At 36.4% G+C, this 25,766-nt stretch overlaps 1 protein-coding gene and 1 long non-coding RNA gene across 3 annotated transcripts; both read left to right on the top strand.

Moving 5' to 3' along the window:
- Nucleotides 1-229: 229 nt before the first annotated feature.
- Nucleotides 230-895, top strand: LOC140013174 (uncharacterized). Its single transcript, XR_011820238.1, has 2 exons — nucleotides 230-373; nucleotides 724-895. It is a non-coding gene; the product is annotated as an uncharacterized lncRNA (long non-coding RNA).
- Nucleotides 896-4,948: 4,053 nt separating this feature from the next.
- On the top strand, nucleotides 4,949-24,519 carry LOC113707055 (uncharacterized). Of its 2 annotated transcripts, none has more exons than XM_072062523.1 (23): nucleotides 4,949-5,404; nucleotides 6,316-7,395; nucleotides 8,605-8,720; nucleotides 10,002-10,210; nucleotides 11,182-11,301; nucleotides 12,435-12,563; nucleotides 12,650-12,775; nucleotides 13,645-13,700; nucleotides 13,807-13,906; nucleotides 14,700-14,817; nucleotides 14,970-15,179; nucleotides 15,691-16,015; nucleotides 17,359-17,452; nucleotides 19,444-19,552; nucleotides 19,688-19,956; nucleotides 20,056-20,180; nucleotides 20,652-20,886; nucleotides 21,120-21,308; nucleotides 21,399-21,682; nucleotides 22,350-22,554; nucleotides 22,629-22,868; nucleotides 23,421-23,506; nucleotides 24,100-24,519. In XM_072062523.1, exons 2-23 carry the CDS (start codon nucleotides 6,548-6,550, stop codon nucleotides 24,257-24,259), a joined length of 4,353 nt encoding a protein of 1,450 aa, XP_071918624.1. In that variant the 5' UTR covers nucleotides 4,949-5,404; nucleotides 6,316-6,547; the 3' UTR covers nucleotides 24,260-24,519. The 2 variants fall into 2 exon arrangements, with proteins under 2 accessions (XP_071918624.1, XP_071918625.1); XM_072062524.1 differs by having other exon boundaries at nucleotides 23,421-23,511; nucleotides 24,100-24,201.
- The last annotated feature ends 1,247 nt before the right edge of the window (nucleotides 24,520-25,766 follow it).

Below are 25,766 nucleotides of genomic sequence, written 5' to 3'. Positions count from 1 at the left end.
TCTACAAGTAGTACAGGCTAATAATAATGAGTGCTGACCAAGCATTGGGTAGAGCTTAAGGCAATTTTTCTTTGTATTATTTGTCTGGTTTTGTAGTCACCCTTGGACTACTTTGGATAAACTAGTTTTTTGTTTTTTTTTTTCCGGATAAATATAAAGGACTTATGACTCAATGCACGTTGAAGCTTAGAATAACACGTAATTGTCTTCCGACGGTCTAGTACATATCTCGAGATCTAACTTTACAGGTAAGAACATTATTGATCAAGTGTTCGTTCATGAGATTTTAATTCGACTTTCAACTCTTCTCCTTTTTCTCCTTCTCCATTGCAATCCAAAGGTCTAGTGCATAGCTTGAGACCTAACTTAACGGGTAAGATTATTATTGGTCCGAGTGTTCATTCATGGGGTTTTAATTTGACTTTCAACGTTTCTCCTTTTTATTCTTTGCCATTGGAAAAATTTGGAGTCTTCCTTTCGACAAGGTAAAATGGAAAGTGAATATGTATTATGTTATCTATCTCACACGTCCTCCCGACAAGGATTATTGCGTTCATGTGACAACGCTAGTGAATCCAAAAGAGGGAACCTTCCACCCTTTGAATCCTGTCTTCCGGCTATTCTCAACTGTATCTTATGACCTGACCATAGTCTGTGCCTCATCTAGGGTCAAAAGAACGGATGAACACGTATATATTCATGTAATTTTCAATGGTTTTGCAGGATAACAAGTTGTACATCAGCTTGGAGATTGTCATCAACCTCAAACTTCAAGTTACTATTTTGGTTACTTTTTTTTTTTTTTTGGAGGTAGATTCGTCATCAACCCCCCACGAGTTTTCTTGTACACATTCCAGATGATTTAAAGAAAAATTTGCAGGCATGAATCTATTCATCTCGTGACTCTCATTTTGGCTGCTCATTTACTTTTAGGAAAATTATATATTTAATTTATCGAAATAAATTTACAAAAATTCCTTTCTTCCTTGATGTCGAAGGACACTGACTAGTGTGTTTGTCCTGTTGCCTTTCACTCAAAGAAGGATAGCATAGTTTAGCCCATATGAAAAGGATGCAAGCAGATTAGCTGAAACGTGGTAATCCCCATGCTCGCATGTTAGATTTAGCAACATTAAAAATTACTTGTGTAGATTAATTGGCTTTGAGCCAGTTAACCTAACTTGAATAATCTAATGTTTGCTTATATTTCATGTCAACTACCACAATTTAATTATTTAATTAGTAGTAATCCTAATCCTGCTTGACGTGTAACCTTTTTTTTTTTTTTTTGGCATTTACGTTTCTTGTACAACAGATTAATACCATACGATGGATACTAAGATTTTGAATATATTTTATTGTATGTATCAGGAACAAATAAAGGTCCCGTTTGGATTGCTATTTCTTCAGGGTTTTTATCGAAGTGTATGGTATATCGATTTGACATATGCGAGAGATAAAAGAGTAATTGATAAATGTATTTATAAAAAGAGTAAATCTTTGAGCTGCTCGTGCAAAATGCGTAACCATTTTCATTATACAAAGATGAATACTACTATTATTTACAGATGTATGTGAAAATGTTGACCGGTTCCCTCTGCTCTCCATTTTTTTAAGAGAGCAGGTGGTGGCTTGGTCCACTAATTGCTATTTTTCCTTCAATCTTTTGAGTTCTTGTGTAGATTGCCAATTTCTACATTTAAATGAAATTTTTTACCACCGACAAATTTGACTTCAGGCAGATTGAATTATTGGACTTGGCGGATCCGGGCTTCTGGCCAACGCAACATAATCAATAATCAGTAGTATATCATTAGGAATCAATTTTAGCAAGTATCAAGATTGCTGCATCATGCATATTTCTGTGGACATATTGGTTTGAGCAAGCCAAATGAGCGAATTGCTAGATGAGGAATGCTCTGCCTGTTTGCTTAGACATATGGTAATTGATTTTTTTTCCCCTTTTTAACTCTTCCACCACTCTCTGTATCGTTCCTACCTCTAATTGTTAGGTTTAGAATTCGAACCCCGAATCTTACTGTGAGTAAAAACTGTGCGTGCTGCAGTCATGGACAAATATCGCAATGAACACATAGAAATGAGTAACAAAATTCATGCCCTCTATACTTAAAACTCATAAGATGAAAATTATACAACAAGTTTTTTTATAGCTTCATTCATGATATGTAAAATTTGTCACTTCAATTTTAGTCTAGTAGTGATACAAATATCATTACAATTTCAAGAATTAGAGGTTTTGGATGCAGTTCTCACAATATAATATGAGTTTCGTCTGGTTGAATCGTTTGTGATTTAGTTGTTATCTCCTAATATTGATCCTACAATTAGAGATTAATTTCAATCTTATAAAGAAGTGCATAAAATGTGAAATCTCTTTAAAACTCTCTATATCTATATGGACCTAAAATAGCTTTATCAACATAAGTTGTTGACGGGTCACAAGAGGGGCCAGTTATGTGTTCCAAGAGCTTGATTTTTTCTCGCGTAGTTAACTTAATCAAGTCAAAAAACAAGCTACATCATGGCTTCATTTTCAGCTTAGCAATTGAGTATCACCTATCATATTCTAGTGTCTTTTCCCCTCAAAATTGTTGGCGCTCCCTTATCTCTTCCAATAGTGTCTCATGCTGCTTTATTCTCTGCCCTGAAAAGTTACTAAAAAAAAAAAAATCTAAAATACTATCATATGATTTTTTTTAAAAAAATATGAACAGGAGGTCTCGAATTTGAAATCTCATACTTATACTCTTTTTCTCATATCATATGATTTCTCGTATATAAGCTCGGAAATTTTATGGTCGGATAATTTTACGATAACAAGTGAATCATAAGACGCTAAATAGAGTTTGATAACAAGTCCAACTGTCCTGTGGAATTTGTCCCATCTTAGTTCTTAATCTTATCTTATCTGATAAAATGGACCATGCAATGATTTTCTTTCTATTATTATACACGTATGGTATGGGAGTAGTATATCTTTCCCTTTCGTCACAAAGTTTTCTTCAAAGATCAGAAATGGAGCTCACCTAATACTGTGCCGTATTCTGGAATCTCAAGTCTGAACACCGTGCATCAACCAGAAGAAAGATGTCTTCTTCCCAATCCTTTCTGCCATTGTTCTGGGCCCGACGGATCAACCGAAATGTGTTAAGATCACAGTAGTATTTAACGGAATTATTGTCATGTGGTGTCCATTATGGAAGGCAAGCCAATAATGTGCTAATTAAATTTGGACCATCCCATTTTTATGAAGTGAGAGAGTTTTAGACGAAAGCAGGAAATTATGACAAGGATTCAGTCACTGACCGGGAATCTTGGTTAATAACAAGAATTTATGCTTTGTTATTCTGTAGAATAATGAAGGATTTTTTTCTTTTTCTTTTTTTTTTTAATTCCTTGGATATCCATTGAACACTTGTTTGTAGAACATGTAGTTTATTATTTGGATGCATGCTATTATAGTTAAAGTAAATCTTATATATATTGACAGTAAATAAATTATCACCGTTAAATTCATAATATATATGTAAAAATTGAATTTCAAATTCAAATTTTACATAATTATCGTTCATCCAACAACGCTGATAGTGCATATATTGTCAGCATAAAAAGAATAAATTCTTATAGTTATCATTCTTTTTGAATTTAAGCACTTTCTCGATTTACATCTCAAACTCATTTTAAAAGAGTATCCTATCCACTAAACACTCATCAGACAAACCCAATAGTCAGTCGATCAGATTGTGCCATTGTGTTTAGATTGCCTCTTTCCAAAGAAAAATTGCTACGTGTTTTCCATGAACACATTTTCTAATTATTTTTTTACCTTATATATATTAAATCGCTATAGTAATTTTTTTTTACGAAAAATCCAGAAAAATGCAATCCAAACAAAGATATTTTAGTATATCATGTTACGACACAATTTTTTTTATTGGATTTAGCATTGCAAATGAGTGAAGATATTTTTGTAGAAAAAAGCCAAAATAGAGTCAAAGGTCCTCATAAACCAAGCAACTGTCCAAATTATGGTACATACGCGTACTTGTTGCAAAATTGACACTGTAAAAGATATTTCGCAGGTATGTAGTGGTCATGTTTTTCTTCAATGCAGCTAATTCGCTTATTGAATCTTTATACACTAAAAAAAGAAATGTTTCTTGTCATTTATGTTTGAAAGCAACTTGCCATCACCAAAAACAGGAAAATCCTCGTTGCCCCAACTAAATGATGGGATTACATAATCCCAAAACCTCTAAAGACATCCGTAAGTAACTATTAACTAATAATAAACAATATATTCTCCTTATTTAGACATTGGAAACCAAACAACATAAATTTTGAAAAAGAAAACACCTCAGGCTATGTTTGGATTGTAGTTTTCTAACAAAAAATTTTTAAATCACATTTTTATTTTTTATTTTTTTGGTAACTCGGAACATATCCCGACTCGATCCGTTAGGAGCTGAACCGGCACATCAAACAGGAAGAGTGCGCCACGACCCCACACAGCAACTCCGTACGAGTCATTGATGTTCAAGTTTAGGGTAAGATTCAAATTTAAGCCCACCAAAAGTTTTTAAGAGCCCACTTACCGCTAGACCACTTCCGTGAGGGCATCACATTTTTATTTCGTATATATCGAAGCGCTACATTATATTTTTTGTATGAAAATTCTAAAAAATAATAATCTAAACGGGACCTTTTCCACCGAAGGTTCAAGAAAAGAAAAAAAAAAGAAAATCCCACCAAACCCCAAAAAGTCAACAACAAAATCAGAAACGAATGGCATTTCAGAAGTTTACCCAAAAAATGGAGGAGAATTATGTACGGGAAAGCGAGAGAGGAGGGACACGAAAGCGAGGAAAGTCACTGGACACAGTGGATCTAAAACGGAGTCTGTCCAGCACAGCACCGTGTTGAGTCCTGAGTGAGTTGGACTCTTTTATGACTCTTTTCTCCGCTGCCTTCCTTTTTTGTTCTCTTCTAGTTCTTTCTCCCCTTCTTCTTCAGTCTGCTCTGCTTTCTTCGCTGCGTCTTCTTCATCATTCTCCTTACACACACTCACGCACTAGAGCCTCCTTGCTCTACTCCTCTTTTTTTCATCGCTCTCCATTCTCTCCGTTTGAATTCCTTTCAATCTAATCCAAAACCATAAAGTAATGTAAAGGAAAAAGGGGAAAAGCTTCCGTCCAGTCACCATCACTATCCAATACGTCACACAGTCTCGCTCCTTTTTTTTTTGTTTTTTGAAAAAAATATAAGAAACGCCGAGAAATTCATTGATGAAGGAAGAGAGGTGTATATATACAAGTATACGCAAAGAGAGGAAGACGAAAGAGTCAATTTTATTGAACGCTCCAGAATTCTCCGTTCTCTCCTGGTAAGTGAAAATTCACTAACTTTGTAGTTAGTATGGGAATTTAGTTCATGTTTAGGTGAAATTTAGTTTGAAAATGAGGAATTTGATGTTGTATATACTTACATGCGTTTAAATATGCATACCTGTATTTGATTTTTTTTGGATATAATGTTTGTTTGTTGGGTAAATTTTGTGTTTTTTGATCTGCATTACTTGAAGAAATGATTTACCGGCGTGATCGCCAATGCGGAATCGATTCTTCATTTACATGTTAGTGAAGTTCTCTCGGGTTTTGTCTTGTGTGCTTCTTTTATTGGTTGTTTCTGATGTTTGTGTTTTTGTACCCTGCCTTTCGCCGCTTCTCAAATTCAATTCTTATGAGTCTTGATTTTTAGCGTTTTTGTTGTCTAATTAGTAATCGATGAATAAGTGTTTTTTTCCTTATATTTTTTTTGGTTAGAATTTTCTGGACTACCAGAGAAGTAAGGAAAAAAAGAGAAAATTTGTGGTTCTTCTATCAATTATCTTAGTAACATGTAGAAAACAATGAGTAGATAAAAGATACAGATATCCAATTATATATGTTTATTCACTCAAATGCATACTTTTGCTCTGTCGGCATGAGTTTAGCTCCAAGATTGTCCCTTCACCCCTGCCACGTTTTCTCTTTTTTTTTTTTGGGGGGGGGGGGGGGGGGGGGTTGGGGGTTGGGGGAACTGGGGGATGAAAGGGTCCCAACTTTTCATTAACTACTCTTTCTTATGTCTTTTCTTTTTTTTGGGTTAACAATGCAAATGTAGCATCGGGATTACAGCTTATTTGAATAGCTTCCAACATGGCCAAACTTTGTGTATCTTCTATGTTTAGGAATTTTCTATATGATTGATCTCTTTTTGTAAAAATAATACTCAAGAAAAGGTTCTAATTTGCAGGATATGTTGAATGTAATTGGCTTCCCGGACTGGGACTTCATGGAACAGTCTTGATGATGAATGGTCTATCTCTGATATACAGGGGGCTATATGACCGCTGAAGATAATCTAGAGCAATATTTTGGTTTTGCTTAGATTTTACAGATTTTACCAAGCTGAGCAGTAGACCGGGATTTGAGCATTTTCATTCATGTATTGGAAGTGATACATTTTGCTTTCTTAGTCAGCTGTGATGTGTCCAGTGCACACTCAATCTTTGCTTTCCTGGTGTGTTTTGTCTGGACATCTTCTGATCAGTGTGCTATCTTTCTGTTTGGGGCAATATATAACTCAGCCAGCTGACTTAGGAAAGACGTTGGATCCTCAGTCTTGGCCAGTTTTAGGTAATAGGTCCAAAAAGAATTATGCTTTTGGCCTTCTACAACCAAGATACACGTCCCTGAAAAATGATTTTTTATCTTGTGAGGACCTAGAGGGTGTTGGATCATTTGATACCACTTGCTTGTTGAATTCAAACCTTTTTGTGAATTCTGATATTCATGTTTTCGGCACTGGAAATTTGGAGATACTTCCTAGCGTTTCAATTGCTTGCCCTGTTGAAGGATGCATTATACATTTCAATTTATCTGGCAATATTAAAGTGGGAAATAATGCGGCCATAATTGCTGGTTCTGTTGTCTTTGCTGCTGGCAATCTGACTCTGGGGGCTGAATCTTCTATAAACACGACAGCGTTGGCTGGGTCACCGCCTTCTCAGACCAGTGGGACACCCGTTGGCAATGACGGAGCCGGTGGAGGCCATGGTGGCCGCGGCGCATCCTGTCTGAAATCTAATGAGACAAGTTTTTGGGGTGGTGATGTTTACTGTTGGTCTAGTCTGTCCAAACCATGGTGTTATGGGAGTAAGGGTGGCAGCATGTCTGACCAACATAAGTTTGGAGGAAAGGGTGGAGGACGAATTTTACTTCATGTTAAGGATGTTTTGTCTATAAATGGATCTGTAACTGCAGAAGGTGGGGATGGAGGACTAGAGGGGGGAGGAGGATCTGGTGGTAGCATATTTATTCGTGCAAAGAAGCTGTGAGTCACTTTCTGATTTGACTATTTCAATGTAACTGTTTCTTTTTCGTTCTTCTTTTTAGTTTTTCCAGAATGCTGGTAAATCAATTGTTGCTGTCAAGCTGTCTGCTAACAAAAGAATATAAGGACTTCCCAGCATGAAAGAAAAGGCAGGCCTATGGGTGTAACAAACACCATATCATACCCACTACTTTTTGTGCAAATGAAATAGCTCAATGAATTCAATTTGAGCATTATGTTATAATCCTGAATGACAAAAACTGTTCAATCTGTGATTTCCATGCAAGGCTCCACCCCCAGCCCCCACCAACAACAAACACCAAAAAAAAGATTTTTTTTTCCTTTCTTCTTCTTCTTCTTCTCTGGATTCAGAAGGTGATTGATGTAAATGAAGTTAAGGTAAAAGATCTTGTTTTCTATGTTGCTTAGAACTATTGGTCTAGTAGTTTGAATCTCATAGAAGTCATATGCTATGGTTCCAGAGTGACATTTGTGGCAACTCTGTTCACAAGTAATTTTTAAAGAAACTAGATCACCTTTTACACAGTCTGCTTCTTTGTCATGTACTTTGTCTTGTTTCCTAAATATGTTAGTTGTTTATGGGTGCTGATTAGGTTTCTTATGCATCAAAGGAAAGCATATCACATACAGGACAAATTATCGTCCTTAAGAACCAACACTTAATGTGGCCTTTATGAACCAGTAGCACTTGTGAACTGGTTTATTTTTAGGAGATGATAAAGTTGTCATGTGAAAAAGCAAGAACAAATATAACTACTTAATGGCAAAAGTAGCAGTCGGAAGAAAAGTCGTGTCATATCAATTAGGATAATGAATACAAGAGGCAGAAGGTAGGAGCTCCAGTAGGAAGATATCAGACAATAACATACTGTAAGACTTCTGGACAAGGTGGACTGTATATACAACAAAATGTGGCAAAAGAGTATTTTTTTCAACAGTAATCTTCTAATTTTCTTCTTGTCCCTACTCTGTCTAATTTCAGTAAATTTTACTCGAAAATGTGACTACAGTTGAATGCAAACATTAAAATGAAAACTACAACAACCTCCACGAACAGACCTTTTGTCAGTTAATTATAGTGTTATAACTACATAGATATATACAATAGTTCCGCAAGCAGCAATCAGATGAATTTTTTGTTTCCAATTTCATGCCTCTCGTAACTGTTGCATGAGTTTTTGTATGCAGGAAGGGATTTGGTATCATCAGTGCAGCTGGTGGTAGAGGATGGGGTGGTGGGGGAGGAGGAAGGATTTCTCTGAATTGTTACAGCAAACAAGAAGATGTAAAAGTCACCGTGCATGGTATGTATTGGTTTCAGCTGAATCTAGTTCTTTCTAGTAAAGTCGTTGGTTCCTTCTTCTATTGGACTCTCACTTCCATCAACAGTGACGCTTTTTGGAATAGTGGGTTTGATATATATATATATATATATGTATGTATGTATGTATATCTGTTTGATAGGAACTTCAAGACTTTCTATTTTGTTGCGTATCGATCAGATGATTAAATAGGACCATTTAGCTTTATTGGTTTGATATTCTTGGTATCTGCTTCTAGTGAATCATACTAATAAGCTTCTCGGTGATACTTCTGTAAAAGCTGATATGCCATGACACACACAGACAGCGATGGATAACACAAGCAGCACACCTGTAGAAATCCATGTACATACAGACCAATACCAACGTATAAATCTGCTCTCAAAGATATGCCCATGTAAATTGAAAGCTTCATGCTTTAAAAAAAGGCTGGGTTCTAGCACAAAGGTTAAGAACGAACAGGATTAGAATTGGCCATTAACCAGGAGCACTTTATTTTTTTATTTCTAAATAGGAAATCCTATAAATGTATCCTCCCAGTATTTTGATTTAGTCAAGTATATCTTTTTTCTTTCTTGAGGAAATTCGAGCTTTTGACGCGTACATGTTGAAATGATTTTCTACGATTTTGCATTCATCGTCCACTGTTGCAAATAATTAATTAAGATCACTGGTAGAATTGCCCATAAAAATTTCTCATTATTCAATTCCCATGATAAAGTGGTTAGTTTTAAATGGAAGTTATGGAAGTTAATTTTAAAGTGCTGAACCTTGGGTAGATATAGAATTGCTGTTAAGTTGTTGTTGAGGGTAACTGGCTGCTTGGATTAATTAAGGGCGACAACTGAAGGTGACTTCTAGTAATTATGAATCGTCTTGCCAGACTAATACATCTTTTTGTGATTTTTGTCAGTTTGTAATACGGAATATAAAGCAATACTAAGAAATTGTAGACTAATTGGATTCTGCTACTGAACCCCAACAATTATGATTAAGATGAAATGACCCATCAGACCAGAAGATGAAATGTTTGTCTGACACAATTATGAGGAATGCTTTATGTCTTGCCATCACATTGAAACAAATAGAACTCCAATGGAAATTCCTTGTTAAATCCTTTGGAAATTCCAATAGCTATCATTGCTTCTCCCTGGTATGTCTGTAAAAGAAAATATGTGTTGCTTTGTGGATTCCCTTTTCGTCCAGTGTTTTATCTCTGCATTCAGAATTAGCTTAAGTTACATGATCTGGGTTCACTGGCAGGTGGTTTCAGTAGTGGATGCCAACTGAATGCTGGAGCAGCGGGTACTTATTTTGATGCATCTGTACTGAGTCTGCGAGTTAGTAATGACAATATTACTACCGAAACAGAGACTCCTTTGTTGGATTTCTCTACTAGTCCTCTCTGGACAAATGTTTATGTGGAAAACAATGCTAAAGTTTTGGTGCCTTTGCTCTGGACAAGAGTTCAGGTGTTTCTTTAAATCATATTCCTTTACAATAAAATAAATGAATGTCTCCATATATCTTCCAGTCATAATTTCATTCCTTCGTGTCCGCTACATGACTGTGATATAGATCTTTTTGTGTGAGGGACATTTATGCAAATCTCTCTCTCTCTCACACACACACACACACACTCACCCTGATCTGAATTATTGCTCATAAAAATGTCTTACCTTTTGATACATTGGATCAGAAAGTTAAACACTTTTATATCTATTGCCATCATTCTTCTTTTGGAACTTGATGTTGGAATTTAATGAGACCTGGAATGAAGTCTGTAATGGTGGGAATTTCTGCTACACCAAGGAACTTGAAATTAAAGAGGACTGAATTGAGACCATTTTTTAAAGGACTCCTTGTTGATGGGTTGATATTTTTGTGGTAATTTTCACATCTTAACCAGGGTCATTGTCTTTTGGTCAGCTCTTCTCTTTTGGATTATTTCTTTGCTCTTGAGCTCTTTAGTGAGTTTCTATAGTAGTCTTATATAGGATGTCGGCAGGGATTAATTGGTTTACTAATTATTCATTAGTTGACATGCTTTCACCACTGGATATGTTAATGAAGGCAACATGTTTAGTTTACCTGTTTTGTGAACTTACAGAATGCAATATCAATGTTCACCTAGTGATATTTGATGTACAATGTACATCAAAATTTATTGCAAAAGAGTTAACAAATATCAAGATTTTACTATGGGGGAGGGAAAAAATCATTCCTACTATTTTCTTGCATAGTCAAAAAATAGCGATCCAAATCTACATAGTTCTAGACTTTTGGGCTCTGAAATGACTTAGAAACTAGCAAGTATGCTGACCTGTGGGGATAGACTGTTTACATCTGAAATACTCTTAATTATGTTAAGTGTTTAACAGACTCATGGATTAACTTTTTGACATCTGCTTATCTTTTGTTTTAACATCTGCTCTTTATGAAGGTTAGAGGCCAAATTAGCCTACTTTATGGAAGCAGCATCAGTTTTGGGTTGTCTGATTATCCAGTCTCTGAATTTGAGCTTGTAGCCGAGGAACTGCTGATGAGTTTTTCTGTGATAAAGGTAAAAAGGTTCACTTGTGTCAGTTGCTGCATTTAATATACACAAGCTGGTATTGTGACGCTAAACATAGCTAAGAGTGTTGCTTTACTTCTGAACTTGATCGAAGATAACGGTTTATGTAAAAAGAAAGAGAGAAATATATGCCATGCTTGGGCCTCTGAGGTGCATACTTATTTTATGCTTGCTGAGTTAGGAGATAGCCAATGTTTGTGCAAGCATGTTAAGACAGACTTACATATTCAGAATTATGAACTCAAAAGAGCATTAGAGGATTAGTCTTACTTTTATGTCTTTTATTGGAACTACAGATTTTTCACTTAGTAAGTTGCTAGGAATTTCTTTTATAAGTGCTGAATAATCTTCACCTTTGCAAATCACTTTATTACTGGATTTGACCTAATTATGTATTGAAAGGACTGCAAATGTAGAGAACATATTATAAGAAAAAGAAAAAAGTCTGCAGTCTACAAGAATTTCTGGACCTTGAGCACCAGAGCTTGCAGCAATTGCCAATTGATGGTAATGTTGTAAGGAATTTTCTCTTCTAGCATGACATATGTCACTGTAGACATCTAAAAGGATGGATTCATTCCACCCTGCAGCGTTGATTTTAACTTGGAGAATCCCTGGACTATTTATAAACAGTGCATAATTTAGTGCACAACTAGGAAGGCACTGGATGTTGCCTGTTTCTTGAAACTGACTCCTGGTATTGTAAGACATGATTTTGTAGAGTTTGGAAGCCGATTATCTTCAGGGGTTTGGACCAAGCACATCTAAGTTTCCATGTCAGATCTGCAGCAAGACCTTGTATGCTCACTTATAATGGTTGACCTTTAGAAGAAAATCTACCGGAACTGAAATTCTGTAATATTTTGTCTATATGTGCCCTAGGTGGAGGTCCAATCCTATGGATAGTATCCAAATTTTGATAAAATTTTGTTCTGTGCAAATATATCATTATTTCATCTATCTCAACTTCGATGCTTGTTTGTTGCCCTGTGAGAGTAAAAGACATATGAAGTTGTAAATACTTATGTCAGGTGCTGTTCTTTTGGCCTTGAGACAGAATGATGCTAGTAAGATCCATGTACTGTTCGTAATATGTTCATTGATATGGTAATCTATTGCAGGTGTATGGTGCACTCAGAGTTGCTGTTAAAATGTTGCTCATGTTGAACTCCAAAATTGAAGTTGACGGTTGTGGAAATACAGTTGTTACCACTTCTGTCCTTGAGGTCCGGAATCTTGCAGTTCTGAAGGTAGCTTATCCAAGTGTGCTGCCCATAGACATCAGGGAAATATAGTTTCCGCTTATATTCAGAGGCACTGATCTCCTTTGTTTCAGGGCAACTCTATCATCAGTTCAAATGCAAATTTGGCTCTCTATGGGCAGGGACTTCTTGAATTGACTGGTGATGGGGATGCAATCAAAGGCCAACGAGTTTCCTTGTCCCTATTTTATAACATTACGGTAAGAACCTAGACCAAAATTTGCTGATTTACTTCAAATATCTGAATGTTGGATGTGTAGCAGAGTCTTTACTGAGTTTTAGGGTGAGTATCTGTTTTGCCAGTAAAGCTTGAGTTGTCCAGAGGTTCACTTGAATGTGAATGTATTGAAAATGCAAACAAATCTTAATATGTTGTGGCCACAGGGAAAACCGTGGTGGCAAAGCTCTAATTCAGCTGTAATTTTGCTCATAGTTCCTAATGCACGGTTTGCTTGGCTACCATTTGGATCTAGAATCAGAATAGGCTGCTGTTAGTGAGATTTAACAAGATGTGTCGCATGAAGGGGGAACTCGATAGTGATAGCAAATTATTCAAAATGTTTAATTCTTAAGAATAAGGGACACTAGATTAACTAATACTATCTTATTGTTGTTGATTAGCGGCGGGGAAAGGGATTTTGGCTGCTCCTGCCGCCAATCAATACATCAGCCAGTCATTTTACAATATAATTCTCACCTTCTTTAAAGAATTATAATTTTGATACAGTCTTATATTGTCTCACCTTCTCAATAATTGCTTAGAATACTTCTAGGAAGGGTGTTTATATGTGAGTAACAAATTCTGATTCTTTGCTAATGAGAGGTGGTGCTCTCACCTGTTGTGAAAAGGACCAAGTCCTTGGCGTTTTGTCCTCATTCTCCAATTTTGTTTTCTGCTAATTAAATTGGTTCAGTTATGTTTATTCTCCTTTCATGCTAAATAGTTTGAATGTTAAAATTATGTAACCAAGTTTAAAATCATTTTGGTTTTCACTATTGTGAGCTGTTTCTTGGATACACAACTGTTGATTCTGTATGTTTACCCAACAAGACGACGTATTTCTTTCAGGTTGGCCCAGGATCTTTGCTTCAAGCTCCACTGGACAATGGTAGCAGTAGAAGCATGTAAGTAAACACTCGGTGTTCATTTTTGAAGCTCAAAGGTGTTTCAGTGATTTCAATTTCTTGCTGGTTTACAAGTTTGATATAAGCTATCTAACCCTTCAAATAGGGTAACAAAATCTCTTTGTGAGAGCTCTGACTGCCCAGTGGATTTGATAACCCCTCCAGATGATTGTCATGTTAATTATACATTGAGCTTCTCACTGCAAGTAAGTGGTCTTTCTTTGGTGTTATTTTTCCTCTTCCTTTCGCAATATGCTAAGCAAGTTGAGTGTTTTTTTTTTCTTTTTCAATATATAGAGTCAAAGGTTGTATGGCTTTGTAGCTTATTCACAGCTGGTTAGTCTATGCTGGGTATGGGAACAATGTCAGTATAAAATGAAGGTATACCCTTTTGTAGTGCCACAAGTTATCCTGTGGATGGGGAAATTTGGATCCAAAGCTAGACCTGTAAAGTTGACCAGAAACATGAACAGATTTGGCCTCAATTTTACCTCTTGACAACAATTCTATTATTCATATCTAGTATGGGTTATGTGTTGTCTTCTCCCTTTAAATTAACTTGAAGATGAATCGGTACTTATGTGTAGCTTCTTAGTACGTGGTTCATTTACGAAGACGCTTCACAAGATTGATATTGTGGTTCATAGTTTGTCAGTCGTAAGCGTGTAAAGAATAAAACAGGAGAGAAGAGAGAAAACAATTTTAGGGTTTACCTTTTGTCCAAGAGAAGAGAGAAATCAATTTTAAGGTTTACCTTTTATCCTGTGGGAGAGTTTAAGGAGGAATCAGTTGTGATTCCCTTTGCATAAACTTGTCTCTCTGATAATCTATGTAGTCCATTTATCTCCTCAACCATAATTAAATTATCCACAAGTTTCTCTATTTGTGGTTTTCTTTACGTTGCTGATGTAAATCCTCTTTTTCTTGGGCTGAAAAGTATTTTCACACAATTCCTTGCTGTTTTTTAGACTAATTCTCTCTTGTGTGCACTTCTGGTAGATTTGTCGTGTTGAAGACATTCTTGTGAGTGGTGTAATTATGGGGAGCATTATTCACATCCACAGGGCAAGAACTGTCATTGTGGACAGTATTGGCATGATAACTGCATCAGAGTTTGGTAATATTGTTTGTGCATAATCTCTGTTCTGTTTACAATGCTTTCACATTTGCTTTGTTTGGTTTCTTTGGACATCATTAATCAAATCAGAATCCATGCTTTAACAAAAGGATTATGCGTAGAAGATTCTTATCTGATTTTGAGCTATACAGGTTGCAGTAGTGGTGTTGGTCAGGGAAACTACTCACATGGGGCTGGTGGTGGTGCTGGACATGGAGGAAGAGGGGGCTCTGGATTTTATAATGGGATCCTCAGTAAAGGTGGCCAGAGATATGGTAGAGCAGATCTTCCTTGTGAATTAGGAAGTGGTTCTGAGGTTCCAAACCTGTCATGTGGAAATATCTCTGGAGGGGGGATGATTGGTAACCAGTTCGAGTAAATTATTGTTCTTATTTTATTTTGCTTATTTGAAAATTGTTGTTTTTTCTTTGAAGGTGCTGTTAGTTGCTTTTTCAAGTTTAAAGCATCTAAAATATACTCATTCATCTAGGAAGGACATGACTGCATAACATTTCTTATCTTGATATTGAAATTGGGAAAGGAATCTACTTGAGAGAAAGAAGCTATTTGAAGCATATAGTGATTTTATAGGCTTGACAGATTGAAGGAAAGTTGGATAATCTGCTGCTAAGGGTCCAGCTTTAACTTGAAAGAGTGCATAACTTTATTTCACTTCCAAAACAAAAGAAAAAGGTTCTGCATTTCTACTTGGCAGAAATGTCTAAAGTACTGATTATGTAATATCGATATAGAATTCCCTGTACACAAATTAGGAGCCTAGAAAATAGTGATCTACCCAAGTTTTTCTGATCCTTGTTATTTTTAACAAGTTACCTTACCAGTTCTTGGTGTTCAATGTTTTGTCTTTGCTAGTAATGGGATCTAACCAGTGGCCACTCCTAAGGCTTGATATTCGTGGATCTGTGAGGTCCGATGGTGAAAGCTGTCGTAAAGCAGCAACAAACAGTAATGGCAGTTTGATTGGAGGACTTGGTGGAGGTTCTGGTGGGACAATTCTTCTGTTTTTGCAATCACTTGCCCTTTATTTGAACTCCTCTTTATCTGTTGTTGGAGGCCATGGTGGACCTCTCGGCGGTGGTGGCGGTGGAGGTGGAAGAATCCATTTTCACTGGTCAAATATAGATGCAGGCAATGAATACGTCCCACTAGCAACTGTAAATGGTACTCTCAGCAACAGGTATGTTTAATATCTGATCTATAACTTTTTATGGATCATGCTCATTTTTTTTAAAGATATAGTCTGTTTCTATTTCATGTTTGTCCCAAATTAAAGTAGCAGGACAATCCACATGTATTTTTATCCTGCCATGCAACCAGAGATTCAGAAGTGCAAGCTGAGGAGGCCTTGGTCTAGTGGCTAAGGTTGAGGCTCCAGGAATTTAGAGGTTGTGGGTTCAAACCCCCCCGCCCCTTCCCGTTTCTTATATCCCACCCCTCCCCCCCCCCCCCCCCCCCACCACTTCTGGAAAAAAAATTTAAAAAGGGAAAACAAGGGGAAAAAAAAGATCCATAAGCACAGTTAAGTGTAAATCCAGATGTTTTGAATTTGAAAAATATAAAACATGCTATTGTGGCTATAACTGTCATGAAAATGGTACTAGTCTGCATATTTATTGTCTGCAACCTCCATATTGTTTTATATTCATGTTTTTTAAATTCTTACTTGTGTTCTTTTCTCCAGTGACAGCATGCATACATGTCAAGACCCTTGAATTCCCTTTGCATTTTAATTTTTTCTTTCCATTTTCCTGGGTCTCTTTTTTCAAGCTCTTTCTTCATTCCCTCAACTAATCTCTTGTTTTCATAGGTTAAAGTCAATTCTCACTCTTACTAATCCAATCTTTCTTGTCTACTTGTCCATCCCATTTTACAAGTTATCTGCAATTATTTTTGCTACATAGGATATTCATGATGAAAGTCCACGAAGAGTTCCCATTTGTTTTCTTCTCGAATATTGTGACAATAATAAATTTCATTTATTTGGTTCCGTTGAAAATTGTGGCACTTATTTAGGACAGCCATGATGCATGTTGTTTCATATTAAAACATAAGATGAAAATGGTGCATGTTGTTTCATGATCCTTTGGATTAGTTAAAGTTGTCATATGCCGTATTGTCACCTTGTTGAACTCCTACAAATCCTAAATATCAATAGAAAGATGATTTTCAACTGTTTTTTTGTTTTGCCACAAAGGCTTAACACAATGCGATGGGTCTGTGGAAGATCATACTTCTTGTTGAGATTTTTGACAATGAGATGAGGGTGTATAGCAATAAATTCATGGCAGGATGTTTTAAACTCAATCCTTCCTGTTTCAGTTGTAGACCATCTAACATTGATATTGTTAAAACCTCCAGTTATTACTGGTCCTATGGTTGGATAGATGAGATGCATGAACATTTTTCTGAAATTCTTCATTACAGTGGTATATGACTAAAAAGATGATTATTTATAGTCTTGTAGGAGAAAAGAGTTTCTAATCTCCAGACTCACATTACTTGCCGTCCAAATTTTAACAGTGGAGGAGCTGGCAATGGAGGTGGTCTTCGTGGAGAGGAGGGCACTGTTACTGGGAAAAAGTGCCCTACAGGTCTGTATGGTACATTTTGTACGGTATGTCTGTATTTCTTTGTCTTCCCACTGCTTTGTTTAGCTGCAGTTTTCTTGACCATCTTGCACTTGAATGGATGACATGCATAATTCTTTCTAAATTACTACTTGGAACTTTTCTTAGTTAATGTAGATCGAGAAAATAGACTGAACAGGCAGTGAGAGGCAAGAGATGTTCCTAACTCCTGCCCCCCTAACCTTTATTTTGAGTAAATTTTCTGGTTTTTGGTTCAGCAATGTTTGTTACCTAAATTTCACACTCCATAGTTCACAGTGGACCCATCTTAGAAATTCTAAATATATAGATTGTCTTTTTTGGACCCTCTTTCTCTATGCACATTGCCCATTCTAATAAAAAAATCCCACCATTTTTCTATTTCGTTTCTTTCATTTTTCTTTTGTTTTGGGGGTAGGTTGTGGTTTTTATGCCACAATTAGAGATCAACAGTAATTCTTGTTGTCCTACATCTGATATTAGGGAGTTATTGCGTGATTTATGAGACAAAGCCGGTTAGTAACTGGATTTAATCACATGAACTAGTAGCTAACTATCCTGCTTTTGATTCAGCTTGCCCCTTGGACTGAGAAGTAGTACCTTAGCAGTCAGTTGTTTCACCAGGACCAATTAAATTACTGATTGAGTTTTGGCTTCTGTTTTAGTCTATATTTTTCCTTATCCACTAAAGAGATCAATAAGTTCTGTGCCAAAGAATTGGTCATCTTTGGGGCATAACTATTACTTATAAATGTTGGAGCTATCTTTACTGAAAGTTCATTCAACTTTTACGGCAGTACAATATCTTCTACTTTTTGTTCGAGACAGCTATATGAAGAGAATTGGAGTGGGCATCATAGTTAAAGAACTTACAATTTGAAAAATAGAAATTCCCTTTACCTTTTATGGATGTTTCCACGATCGAAGTCCAGGTAAAGGGGGTTGAAAATCCTTTTAAAACAATTTCTGACTAGATGACCAAAGAAAATGTCCACCCACGGTTGGAATCTTTAGATATCCTCCTTTGTACTAAAACTATTGTTGAGCATCTGGATACCCTGTCCTCTGCATGGGGTAACATATCTGCTACTTTACACCTTGAACCCGTGAGCAATCATCCTAACAGCAAAAATTTGGATGTTTCTGCAAGCTGTGAAACTTGAAGTTCATGCTGTCTATTTCTCCAGATGACAAAGCTAGAAAAGAGTTTTGACAACGCTTTTAAATCCTAGGCAAAAAAATACAGTGTTCGTTTTTCACATTATATCTGGTCAAGGGTTGATTTCGGAGGATAGAAAGCAAAGCCCTAGATTTTGGAGATGAGTTAAAATACCAAATCCTCCTAAGCTATTAAACGAGATCTACATTTTTGAATGTCAGACTCCCTAATTTTCCTCTTTGTTTTGAGCTCTTAAACTTCCAAGAGTTCATTTTAACAATTTAAGGAAAGAAATACGTTCCACCACATTTCTTGACCCATTCTTGATGGAAATCAAGGTGATTTTTTCCTGCTAGTTTGTGTTCTTTTTTAAGATAGGAAATCTTTAACTTTGTCAGTTTGGTTCCTGCCTGATGTTCTCCATTTTTGAGTGCTAGGATTAGAAAAAATGTGATTTAAGAGTACAATTTGTGGATACTAACTTCTACTGAAATGTTGCAATTTTTGCTGAATTGCTTGGCATGCCTATCATAAATGCCAAGCTAAGGGAAATATCAAGTGATTATTAACTTTTTTCTTTGTTATGGGACAATGTACCTTTTCTTCCTTACTGGTTCTCTTTTACATGCATGTATATGAGTAGAATGAATTCCTGTATAAGAGTAGGTTGACTGGAATGAATCCATTGTCTCATAAATAGTTCCTCTTCAGATCTGGTATCAAGCATTTTTTTTAAAGCTTGTGATTGATCCACGTTTAACTACTTGCTGCTGAGAGTATGAAAATGTAATTTTAATTTAGAGGAAATTTACTTTCATTTGGTAATGTAATGATTCTTAGGAATGCCCTGTTGGCACATACAAAGATGTTGAAGGATCTGATGAAAATCTCTGCAAACCTTGTCCCCTTGAGCGCCTTCCTAGTCGTGCATTTTTTGTCTATGTACGAGGTGATGTAATGCAATGAGCTTTAATTTTTTTAGAATTTTTTCTCAATTATTTGCTCCATCATTGGACATGTTAGATCTAACTTCATTTGGCTATGCCCAAAAAAAAAAAATCATTTTGGGTATGGTTTGCTACAGGGGGTGTTACCAAATCAGCTTGTCCCTACATATGTATATCTGAAAAGTACAGAATGCCCAACTGCTATACCCCTTTTGAAGAGCTGATACATGCTTTTGGAGGTCCCTGGCCATTCTCACTCTTATCGGCGTGTCTTGTACTCCTTCTAGCTCTAGTATTGAGCACTTTGAGGATCAAATTGATTGGGTCAGGATATTCATATGTCAATGTGAATTCAATTGAGCACCAAAATCATCATCATTCTCCTTATCTTCTTTCTTTATCTGAGGTATGGCCTTCAGTAACTTTTTGGTTCTAGGATGCATTTATGTAGTATTGCAAAATTGGCAATTTTTAATTTACAGTCGTTTGTTTGCTTAACATCTAGGTCCGAGGTACCAGAGCTGAAGAAACTCAGAGCCATGTCCACAGGATGTACTTTATGGGTCCCAATACTTTCAGAGAACCTTGGCATCTTCCCTATTCGCCTCCCAATGCAATTGTTGAGATTGTGTAAGCATTCCCATGTAATCTAAATTTTTTTGGACAGTAGGCAAAGGTTTAGAAGAAAAAACCTCGTTCATCTTGGAACCTTTTATGTAGGAGTTTAATTTATTAATTCTTTTGACATCTTTGATTACAAGACAATTTTGATTGCTGAACATATTTTTTTCTGTCATTTTAAAAAACTGTTCTTACATTTATGATTATTTAGTATCTTTTGAGTTTTACACCTGAAAGATATTAGTCGTTCTTCTTATTCATGAATATTTCACAAAGATACATAAGTCAATCTTTTATCCGTTTCTCTGAGTCAGAAGTTTGACTTCTTCTCTAATGAATTGTACTTGGTTGAGACTCACATAGCTTCAAGCTTCAACTATCTGGTCCAATACAGCGACAATGTGAGAGATTTTTTAAACAAAATTGTGTGTATGTTGCAAAATTTCCAAGGTTATATGTGCTAATGGTGATTAACGGCAGGTATGAAGATGCTTTCAACAGATTTATTGATGAGATCAACTTGGTTGCTGCATATGAATGGTGGGAAGGGTCAGTGCATAGTATATTATCAGTTCTTGCTTATCCTTGTGCCTGGTCCTGGAAACAATGGCGTCGGAGAAATAAAGTCCACCGTCTTCAGGAGTACGTTAAATCTGAGTATGATCATTCTTGTCTACGATCCTGCAGATCACGAGCATTATACAAAGGAATGAAGGTTTGACTTTGTTTTCTTTACTAATATAGTGTGAATTTTTTATGTATGAATATCAGAATAGTCTATTTCAGATCTCATTTTTTGTAGTTGAAAATAAGTTGAAGCATAGGAAGCCTGTCTAAATCACTAACTTCCCAAGTCTTTGTTAGACTAAATTATACTGTGAAGGGTCAAAAAACAAATGGAGTAACATATTTTTACCAAGACTGATGTTCTGGGCTGCTATTATGCAGGTTGGAGCAACGCCAGACCTGATGATTGCTTATATAGATTTCTTCCTTGGTGGAGATGAGAAGCGTATGGATATTGTAACGAGTATGCAGAAGAGATTTCCTATGTCTATTATCTTTGGTGGGAATGGGAGCTATATGTCACCCTATAATCTCCACAGTGACACACTATTGACAAACCTCCTTGCTCAGGTCTTTACAGAATGGCATTTGTTAGTATATGAAAAAAACTTTCATTTGCAATGCTTGTCTTAACATGTAAATCATTGTGTATTTTTTTAGCATGTTCCTACAACTGTCTGGAACCGTTTGGTTGCGGGGTTGAATGCCCAGCTGAGAACAGTAAGGCAGGGATCAATCCGTTCTACTCTGGTCCCTGTTATTAGTTGGATCAGAAGTCATGCAAATCCCCAGCTTGACTTTCATGGTGTTAAAATTGAGTTAGGATGGTTCCAAGCCACTGCTAGTGGGTACTATCAGTTGGGTATTTGGGTCATAGTTGGTGATTATTCTCTCCATGATGTCCACCAGTCTGATATTTTGGACAGTGGTGATGAGTGCTCAAGGTAATCTTCATATCTTCACCTAAGAGACAAAAGTGTATGCTTCTCTCTCTCTCTCTCTCTCACACACACACACACACATGCACAGACAGACATAGGGAGAGGCACTTAAAAGTTTCTTGAGTTCTACCTCCTCTTAAGTTGAATGGTGATGCATTCTGTTTTCCTGGTATTGATACTTTTAAGCTTTCGAGCTATTTCTGTGGACTCTAAGTTAGAAAAGTTGGATGGTGATGAATGGCAGTCTGGTGATTGGGATGTACTAACCTGCTACATGAGTAGGATCCTATAAAATCTTTTCGGACTTGATGAGGAAAACTTTTTCATCCATTCTAATAAACAAACATAAATTTGTAAACTTCGCCACAGAAGATGCCAGCTTTTAAAGATCTGTTTATTGATATTCATATTTTTGAGCTCTTCGGGAACATTATCTTTTTCTTTAGTTTATCAATTGTTAAAGGTGAAAGTGATGAATTACTTAACCGCATTTCCTATGTCGGATGACTAGCAAACTAATATATCAGGAAATTGAGGACTGCTGTACTTGCTCATGATAATCTTAACATTTCATCGCAAGGATCGTGATAACACTTGTCCTTTTATTGGTTAACTAAGTTATTTCAGACTTCATGCTCTTATTCTTCAATTTGTCTTTTTCTTGGACCAGAAAATTCGCCACCATAGATAAATGCCATCGGAAAGCACAGCATGGCCATCTGAGTACAAGTCATTCATTATTGCGCAAAAGGACTACTGCTGGAAAGAATGGTGGTCTTATAAATGACATTACCTTGAAATCACTGGATTTCAAAAGGGACTATCTTTTCCCTTTTTCTCTTCTGTTGCATAACACCAGGCCTGTTGGCAGAGAGGTACTCGCAAGCTTGATTCTTGCTGGTTGAATTTTTATCTGGCATCTAAAAATTGGGTTTTTGTTCTGTTTCAGGACACGATTCAGCTGCTGATCTCTATCATGGTCTTGGCAGACCTTTTCGTTACCCTTCTTATATTGCTTCTGTTTTACTGGATGTCACTTGGGGCTTTTCTTTCTGTACTGCTTATCCTACCCCTATCATTGCTTTCTACTTTTCCAGCTGGTCTGAATGCCTTATTCAGTAAAGGTGCCAGGAGAGCTTCACTTGCTCGTGTCTATGCATTGTGGAATGCATCCTCATTGTCAAATATTGTAAGTGATGTTTGAGGTGCAGCATGTCTAGGTCAACTACTTATGCTGTTGTAAATGATGATCTGCTTTAAGGTTTCTGGATTGCTTACATAAGTTGTCTATGGTCATTTGGGAACCTTAGATATTTACCTTTTTTTGAATCCAAATGACATAATCTGCAGGACCCCACAAACTAGTCTTGTCCAAAGAACTTCAGAAAAGTGCTTGGTTATAAGTTCAGTTCGATCCCACATATTATTTGTCTTTTACCAGCCTAAATGGTGAAGCATGAGGGCCACCTTTTTCACCTATTGTGTACGATATCATCATTTTAAGACGTCTGGATCTTGATATAAACAATTGGAGAAATTGATGGGGGATTTCTTTGTTGAGTGTACTTGAACCAGGTTGTAAACAAACAATTACGAGGGATTAAACTGCTTGTATATGACTTGAGGCTTAAGAATCCTTGTGAGACAATTAAAAAGGCACAAGATATATGTTGTGTTGGTTTTCTTTTTCTTTTTTTTTTCATATTATATAGTTTGATCTGATCATTATATCGTTGTGCAGGCTGTTGCATTTATCTGTAGCGTAATTCATTATGCAGTTTCGTATTTGAAGCCCCATCCAGATACTAATGCATGGAATTCCAGACGGTAAGGTGATTGAGTTCTTGAAAAATTTGGTTGATTTATCCGTGTTTGTATTCAAGAAGGATAAGAGAACTTTAAAGAAAGACTTTGGCATTTCTTTCAAGTGCAGCCTTGCAATAGCAAGTTGCAAGTAATAAACAATAAAGGAACCATATAGCTGTAGAAAGTTGATATGCTAAGAAAATTAAATATGGGGAGAAGGGAATGCATGACACTGAACAAATTAAAGGCTTATGTTTCATGAGTTCGTGGGATTCTGAGATTGCAAAGCTACTATGCATGTATATCCTTATGAGCCTTTTCCCAATAACACAAACTGTGCGACTGGAGGGTGTATTTTCTTCTTTTGTTTTTTATTTCCACCACCGTTAGCTCTATCACGCTAGAACAAGCAGTTTCCAGATGACTAAGAGCTAGAGGTTAAACAAAGGCTTATCCCTCGTCTTTGCTGAGGGTGCCAAAAGATGGACTAATAAATCCCTCGCTGATGACAATTGTGCTTAAAGACTCTTAATTTGGAGACTTTCGAGAATTGTCTTTACTCTGGTAACGAATTTTTGAAGGGTCTAATTAACTTTTGAATCTCATTATGTCAGGGAGGACGACGAATGGTGGCTTTTGCCTACTATCTTGGTGATATTCAAGGTTGTTCAGGCTCGATTTGTAGATTGGCACATAGCAAACCGAGAAATCCAAGATTTTTCTCTCTTCAGTCCTGACCCGGATACTTTTTGGGCATATGAATCGGTGTCTTGATGCATTGTAGGAGGGCTTTTTGATGAGGAAAAAGTGTGTGGCTGTTCGTTTGCAGTCTTTCTCATGATTAGTCGTGTATATATGTTTAGGTTTGTGTAAAGCTCTAGTATAGCTGTGCAGGTTTTGTTTACTTGTAAGTATAATAGTTTTGGAAGAGCATATAGATGTCCAGAGAGAGAGAGAGAGAGTTCAACATTGAGGGAGGTAATCGAATATAGATTGGATGCACATATAATATATATGTTGGTATTCTTTATCAACTGATCATGCATATATGCTCATATGATTTTGAAATAGTGCAACAAATTTTTCAGTGTAGTTACTGATTTTGTTTGAAGTAGACTATTGCTGTGAGGGGGTACGTGTGCAGTTTTTCAAGGGGAGACTTGAATGATGCACTTATCGCCTTCTCTAAATTCAGCTGCTTTTGAATCTTATTCATTGTCGGACCTGCTCAATCAAGTACATAAATTTTTTATGTTTCCTAACTCAAAATAAATTTCGTCTGCATGCAATTCCGTTTGGATTGCATTTTTCAGGTGATTTTTTTTTAATATATTCTATTAAATTGGTGCTGTGAATCTTGTATAGTAAATTATGGGTGGTCATGGGATTGTTCGAAACTCACGAGTTGGGTGGCATTGATGAATTTCAGAGGGAGGAAGGAATGATTACCAGAAGGTTAATTTCAACAAGAGCAAATTGAATATTGATTTGAGTTTTGGCTGTTGAAGTGTAGAATTCTCCTTATTATTCATTAAAGAGACTAAACATATGGTCTCTACAAAATAATTGGTCATCTTTGAGGCATAAATATCACTTCTGAATCTTGATGCCTTCTCTTACCGAAAGTTCATTCGACATTTTCTAGTTTCAAGTTTCAAAATAGCTTAAGCAGAGAAGTGGAATGTTGACAGGTGCCGAACCTGTACAATAATAAATATTTACTCGAGAAAAATACAGATTTTGTATATAGCGGTGAGTAGGGTCTGACAGGTGCCGAACCTGTACAATAATAAATACCTACTCGAGAAAAATACAGATTTTGTATATAGCGGTGAGTAGGGTCGAATCCACAGGGACTGAGGATAATTCGTTTCTTCTAGAGTCCAAAGTATGGGGGGGTTTTGGATTAAATACTAACTAAATAAATTAAATGCAGAAAATAATTAATTAAAAGAAATAATTAGAGAAACTCTAGCCAAGGGTACACATCAGAAATGGTTCATGCACTGATCATTGATGCAGGAATAATTCCAACATTTATTAACAGATTAGTTATAGTTGTCATGCACGCGATAAACAACCAACCCTTCCTTAATTTATTGATAGCTAAGGTACGACCGTTAGCTATTTCCCTAACCCAAAAACAACCCCAGGTACGACCGTAGGATTTAATTTCTAAGTTGCATTAATAATTAGAAAGGCTCAATCCTAACTAACAAACACGCTACGAGAGTTTATTTAAGCCAGATCAAATATTCCCCTGACACAATTCCAATTATGC

This window comes from Coffea arabica, chromosome 8c (genome assembly GCF_036785885.1).
Source record: "Coffea arabica cultivar ET-39 chromosome 8c, Coffea Arabica ET-39 HiFi, whole genome shotgun sequence".
Taxonomy (NCBI): domain Eukaryota; kingdom Viridiplantae; phylum Streptophyta; class Magnoliopsida; order Gentianales; family Rubiaceae; genus Coffea; species Coffea arabica.
The sequence above is the reverse complement of the archived record's forward strand: the minus strand, read 5'-3'. Positions and strand labels throughout refer to the sequence as shown.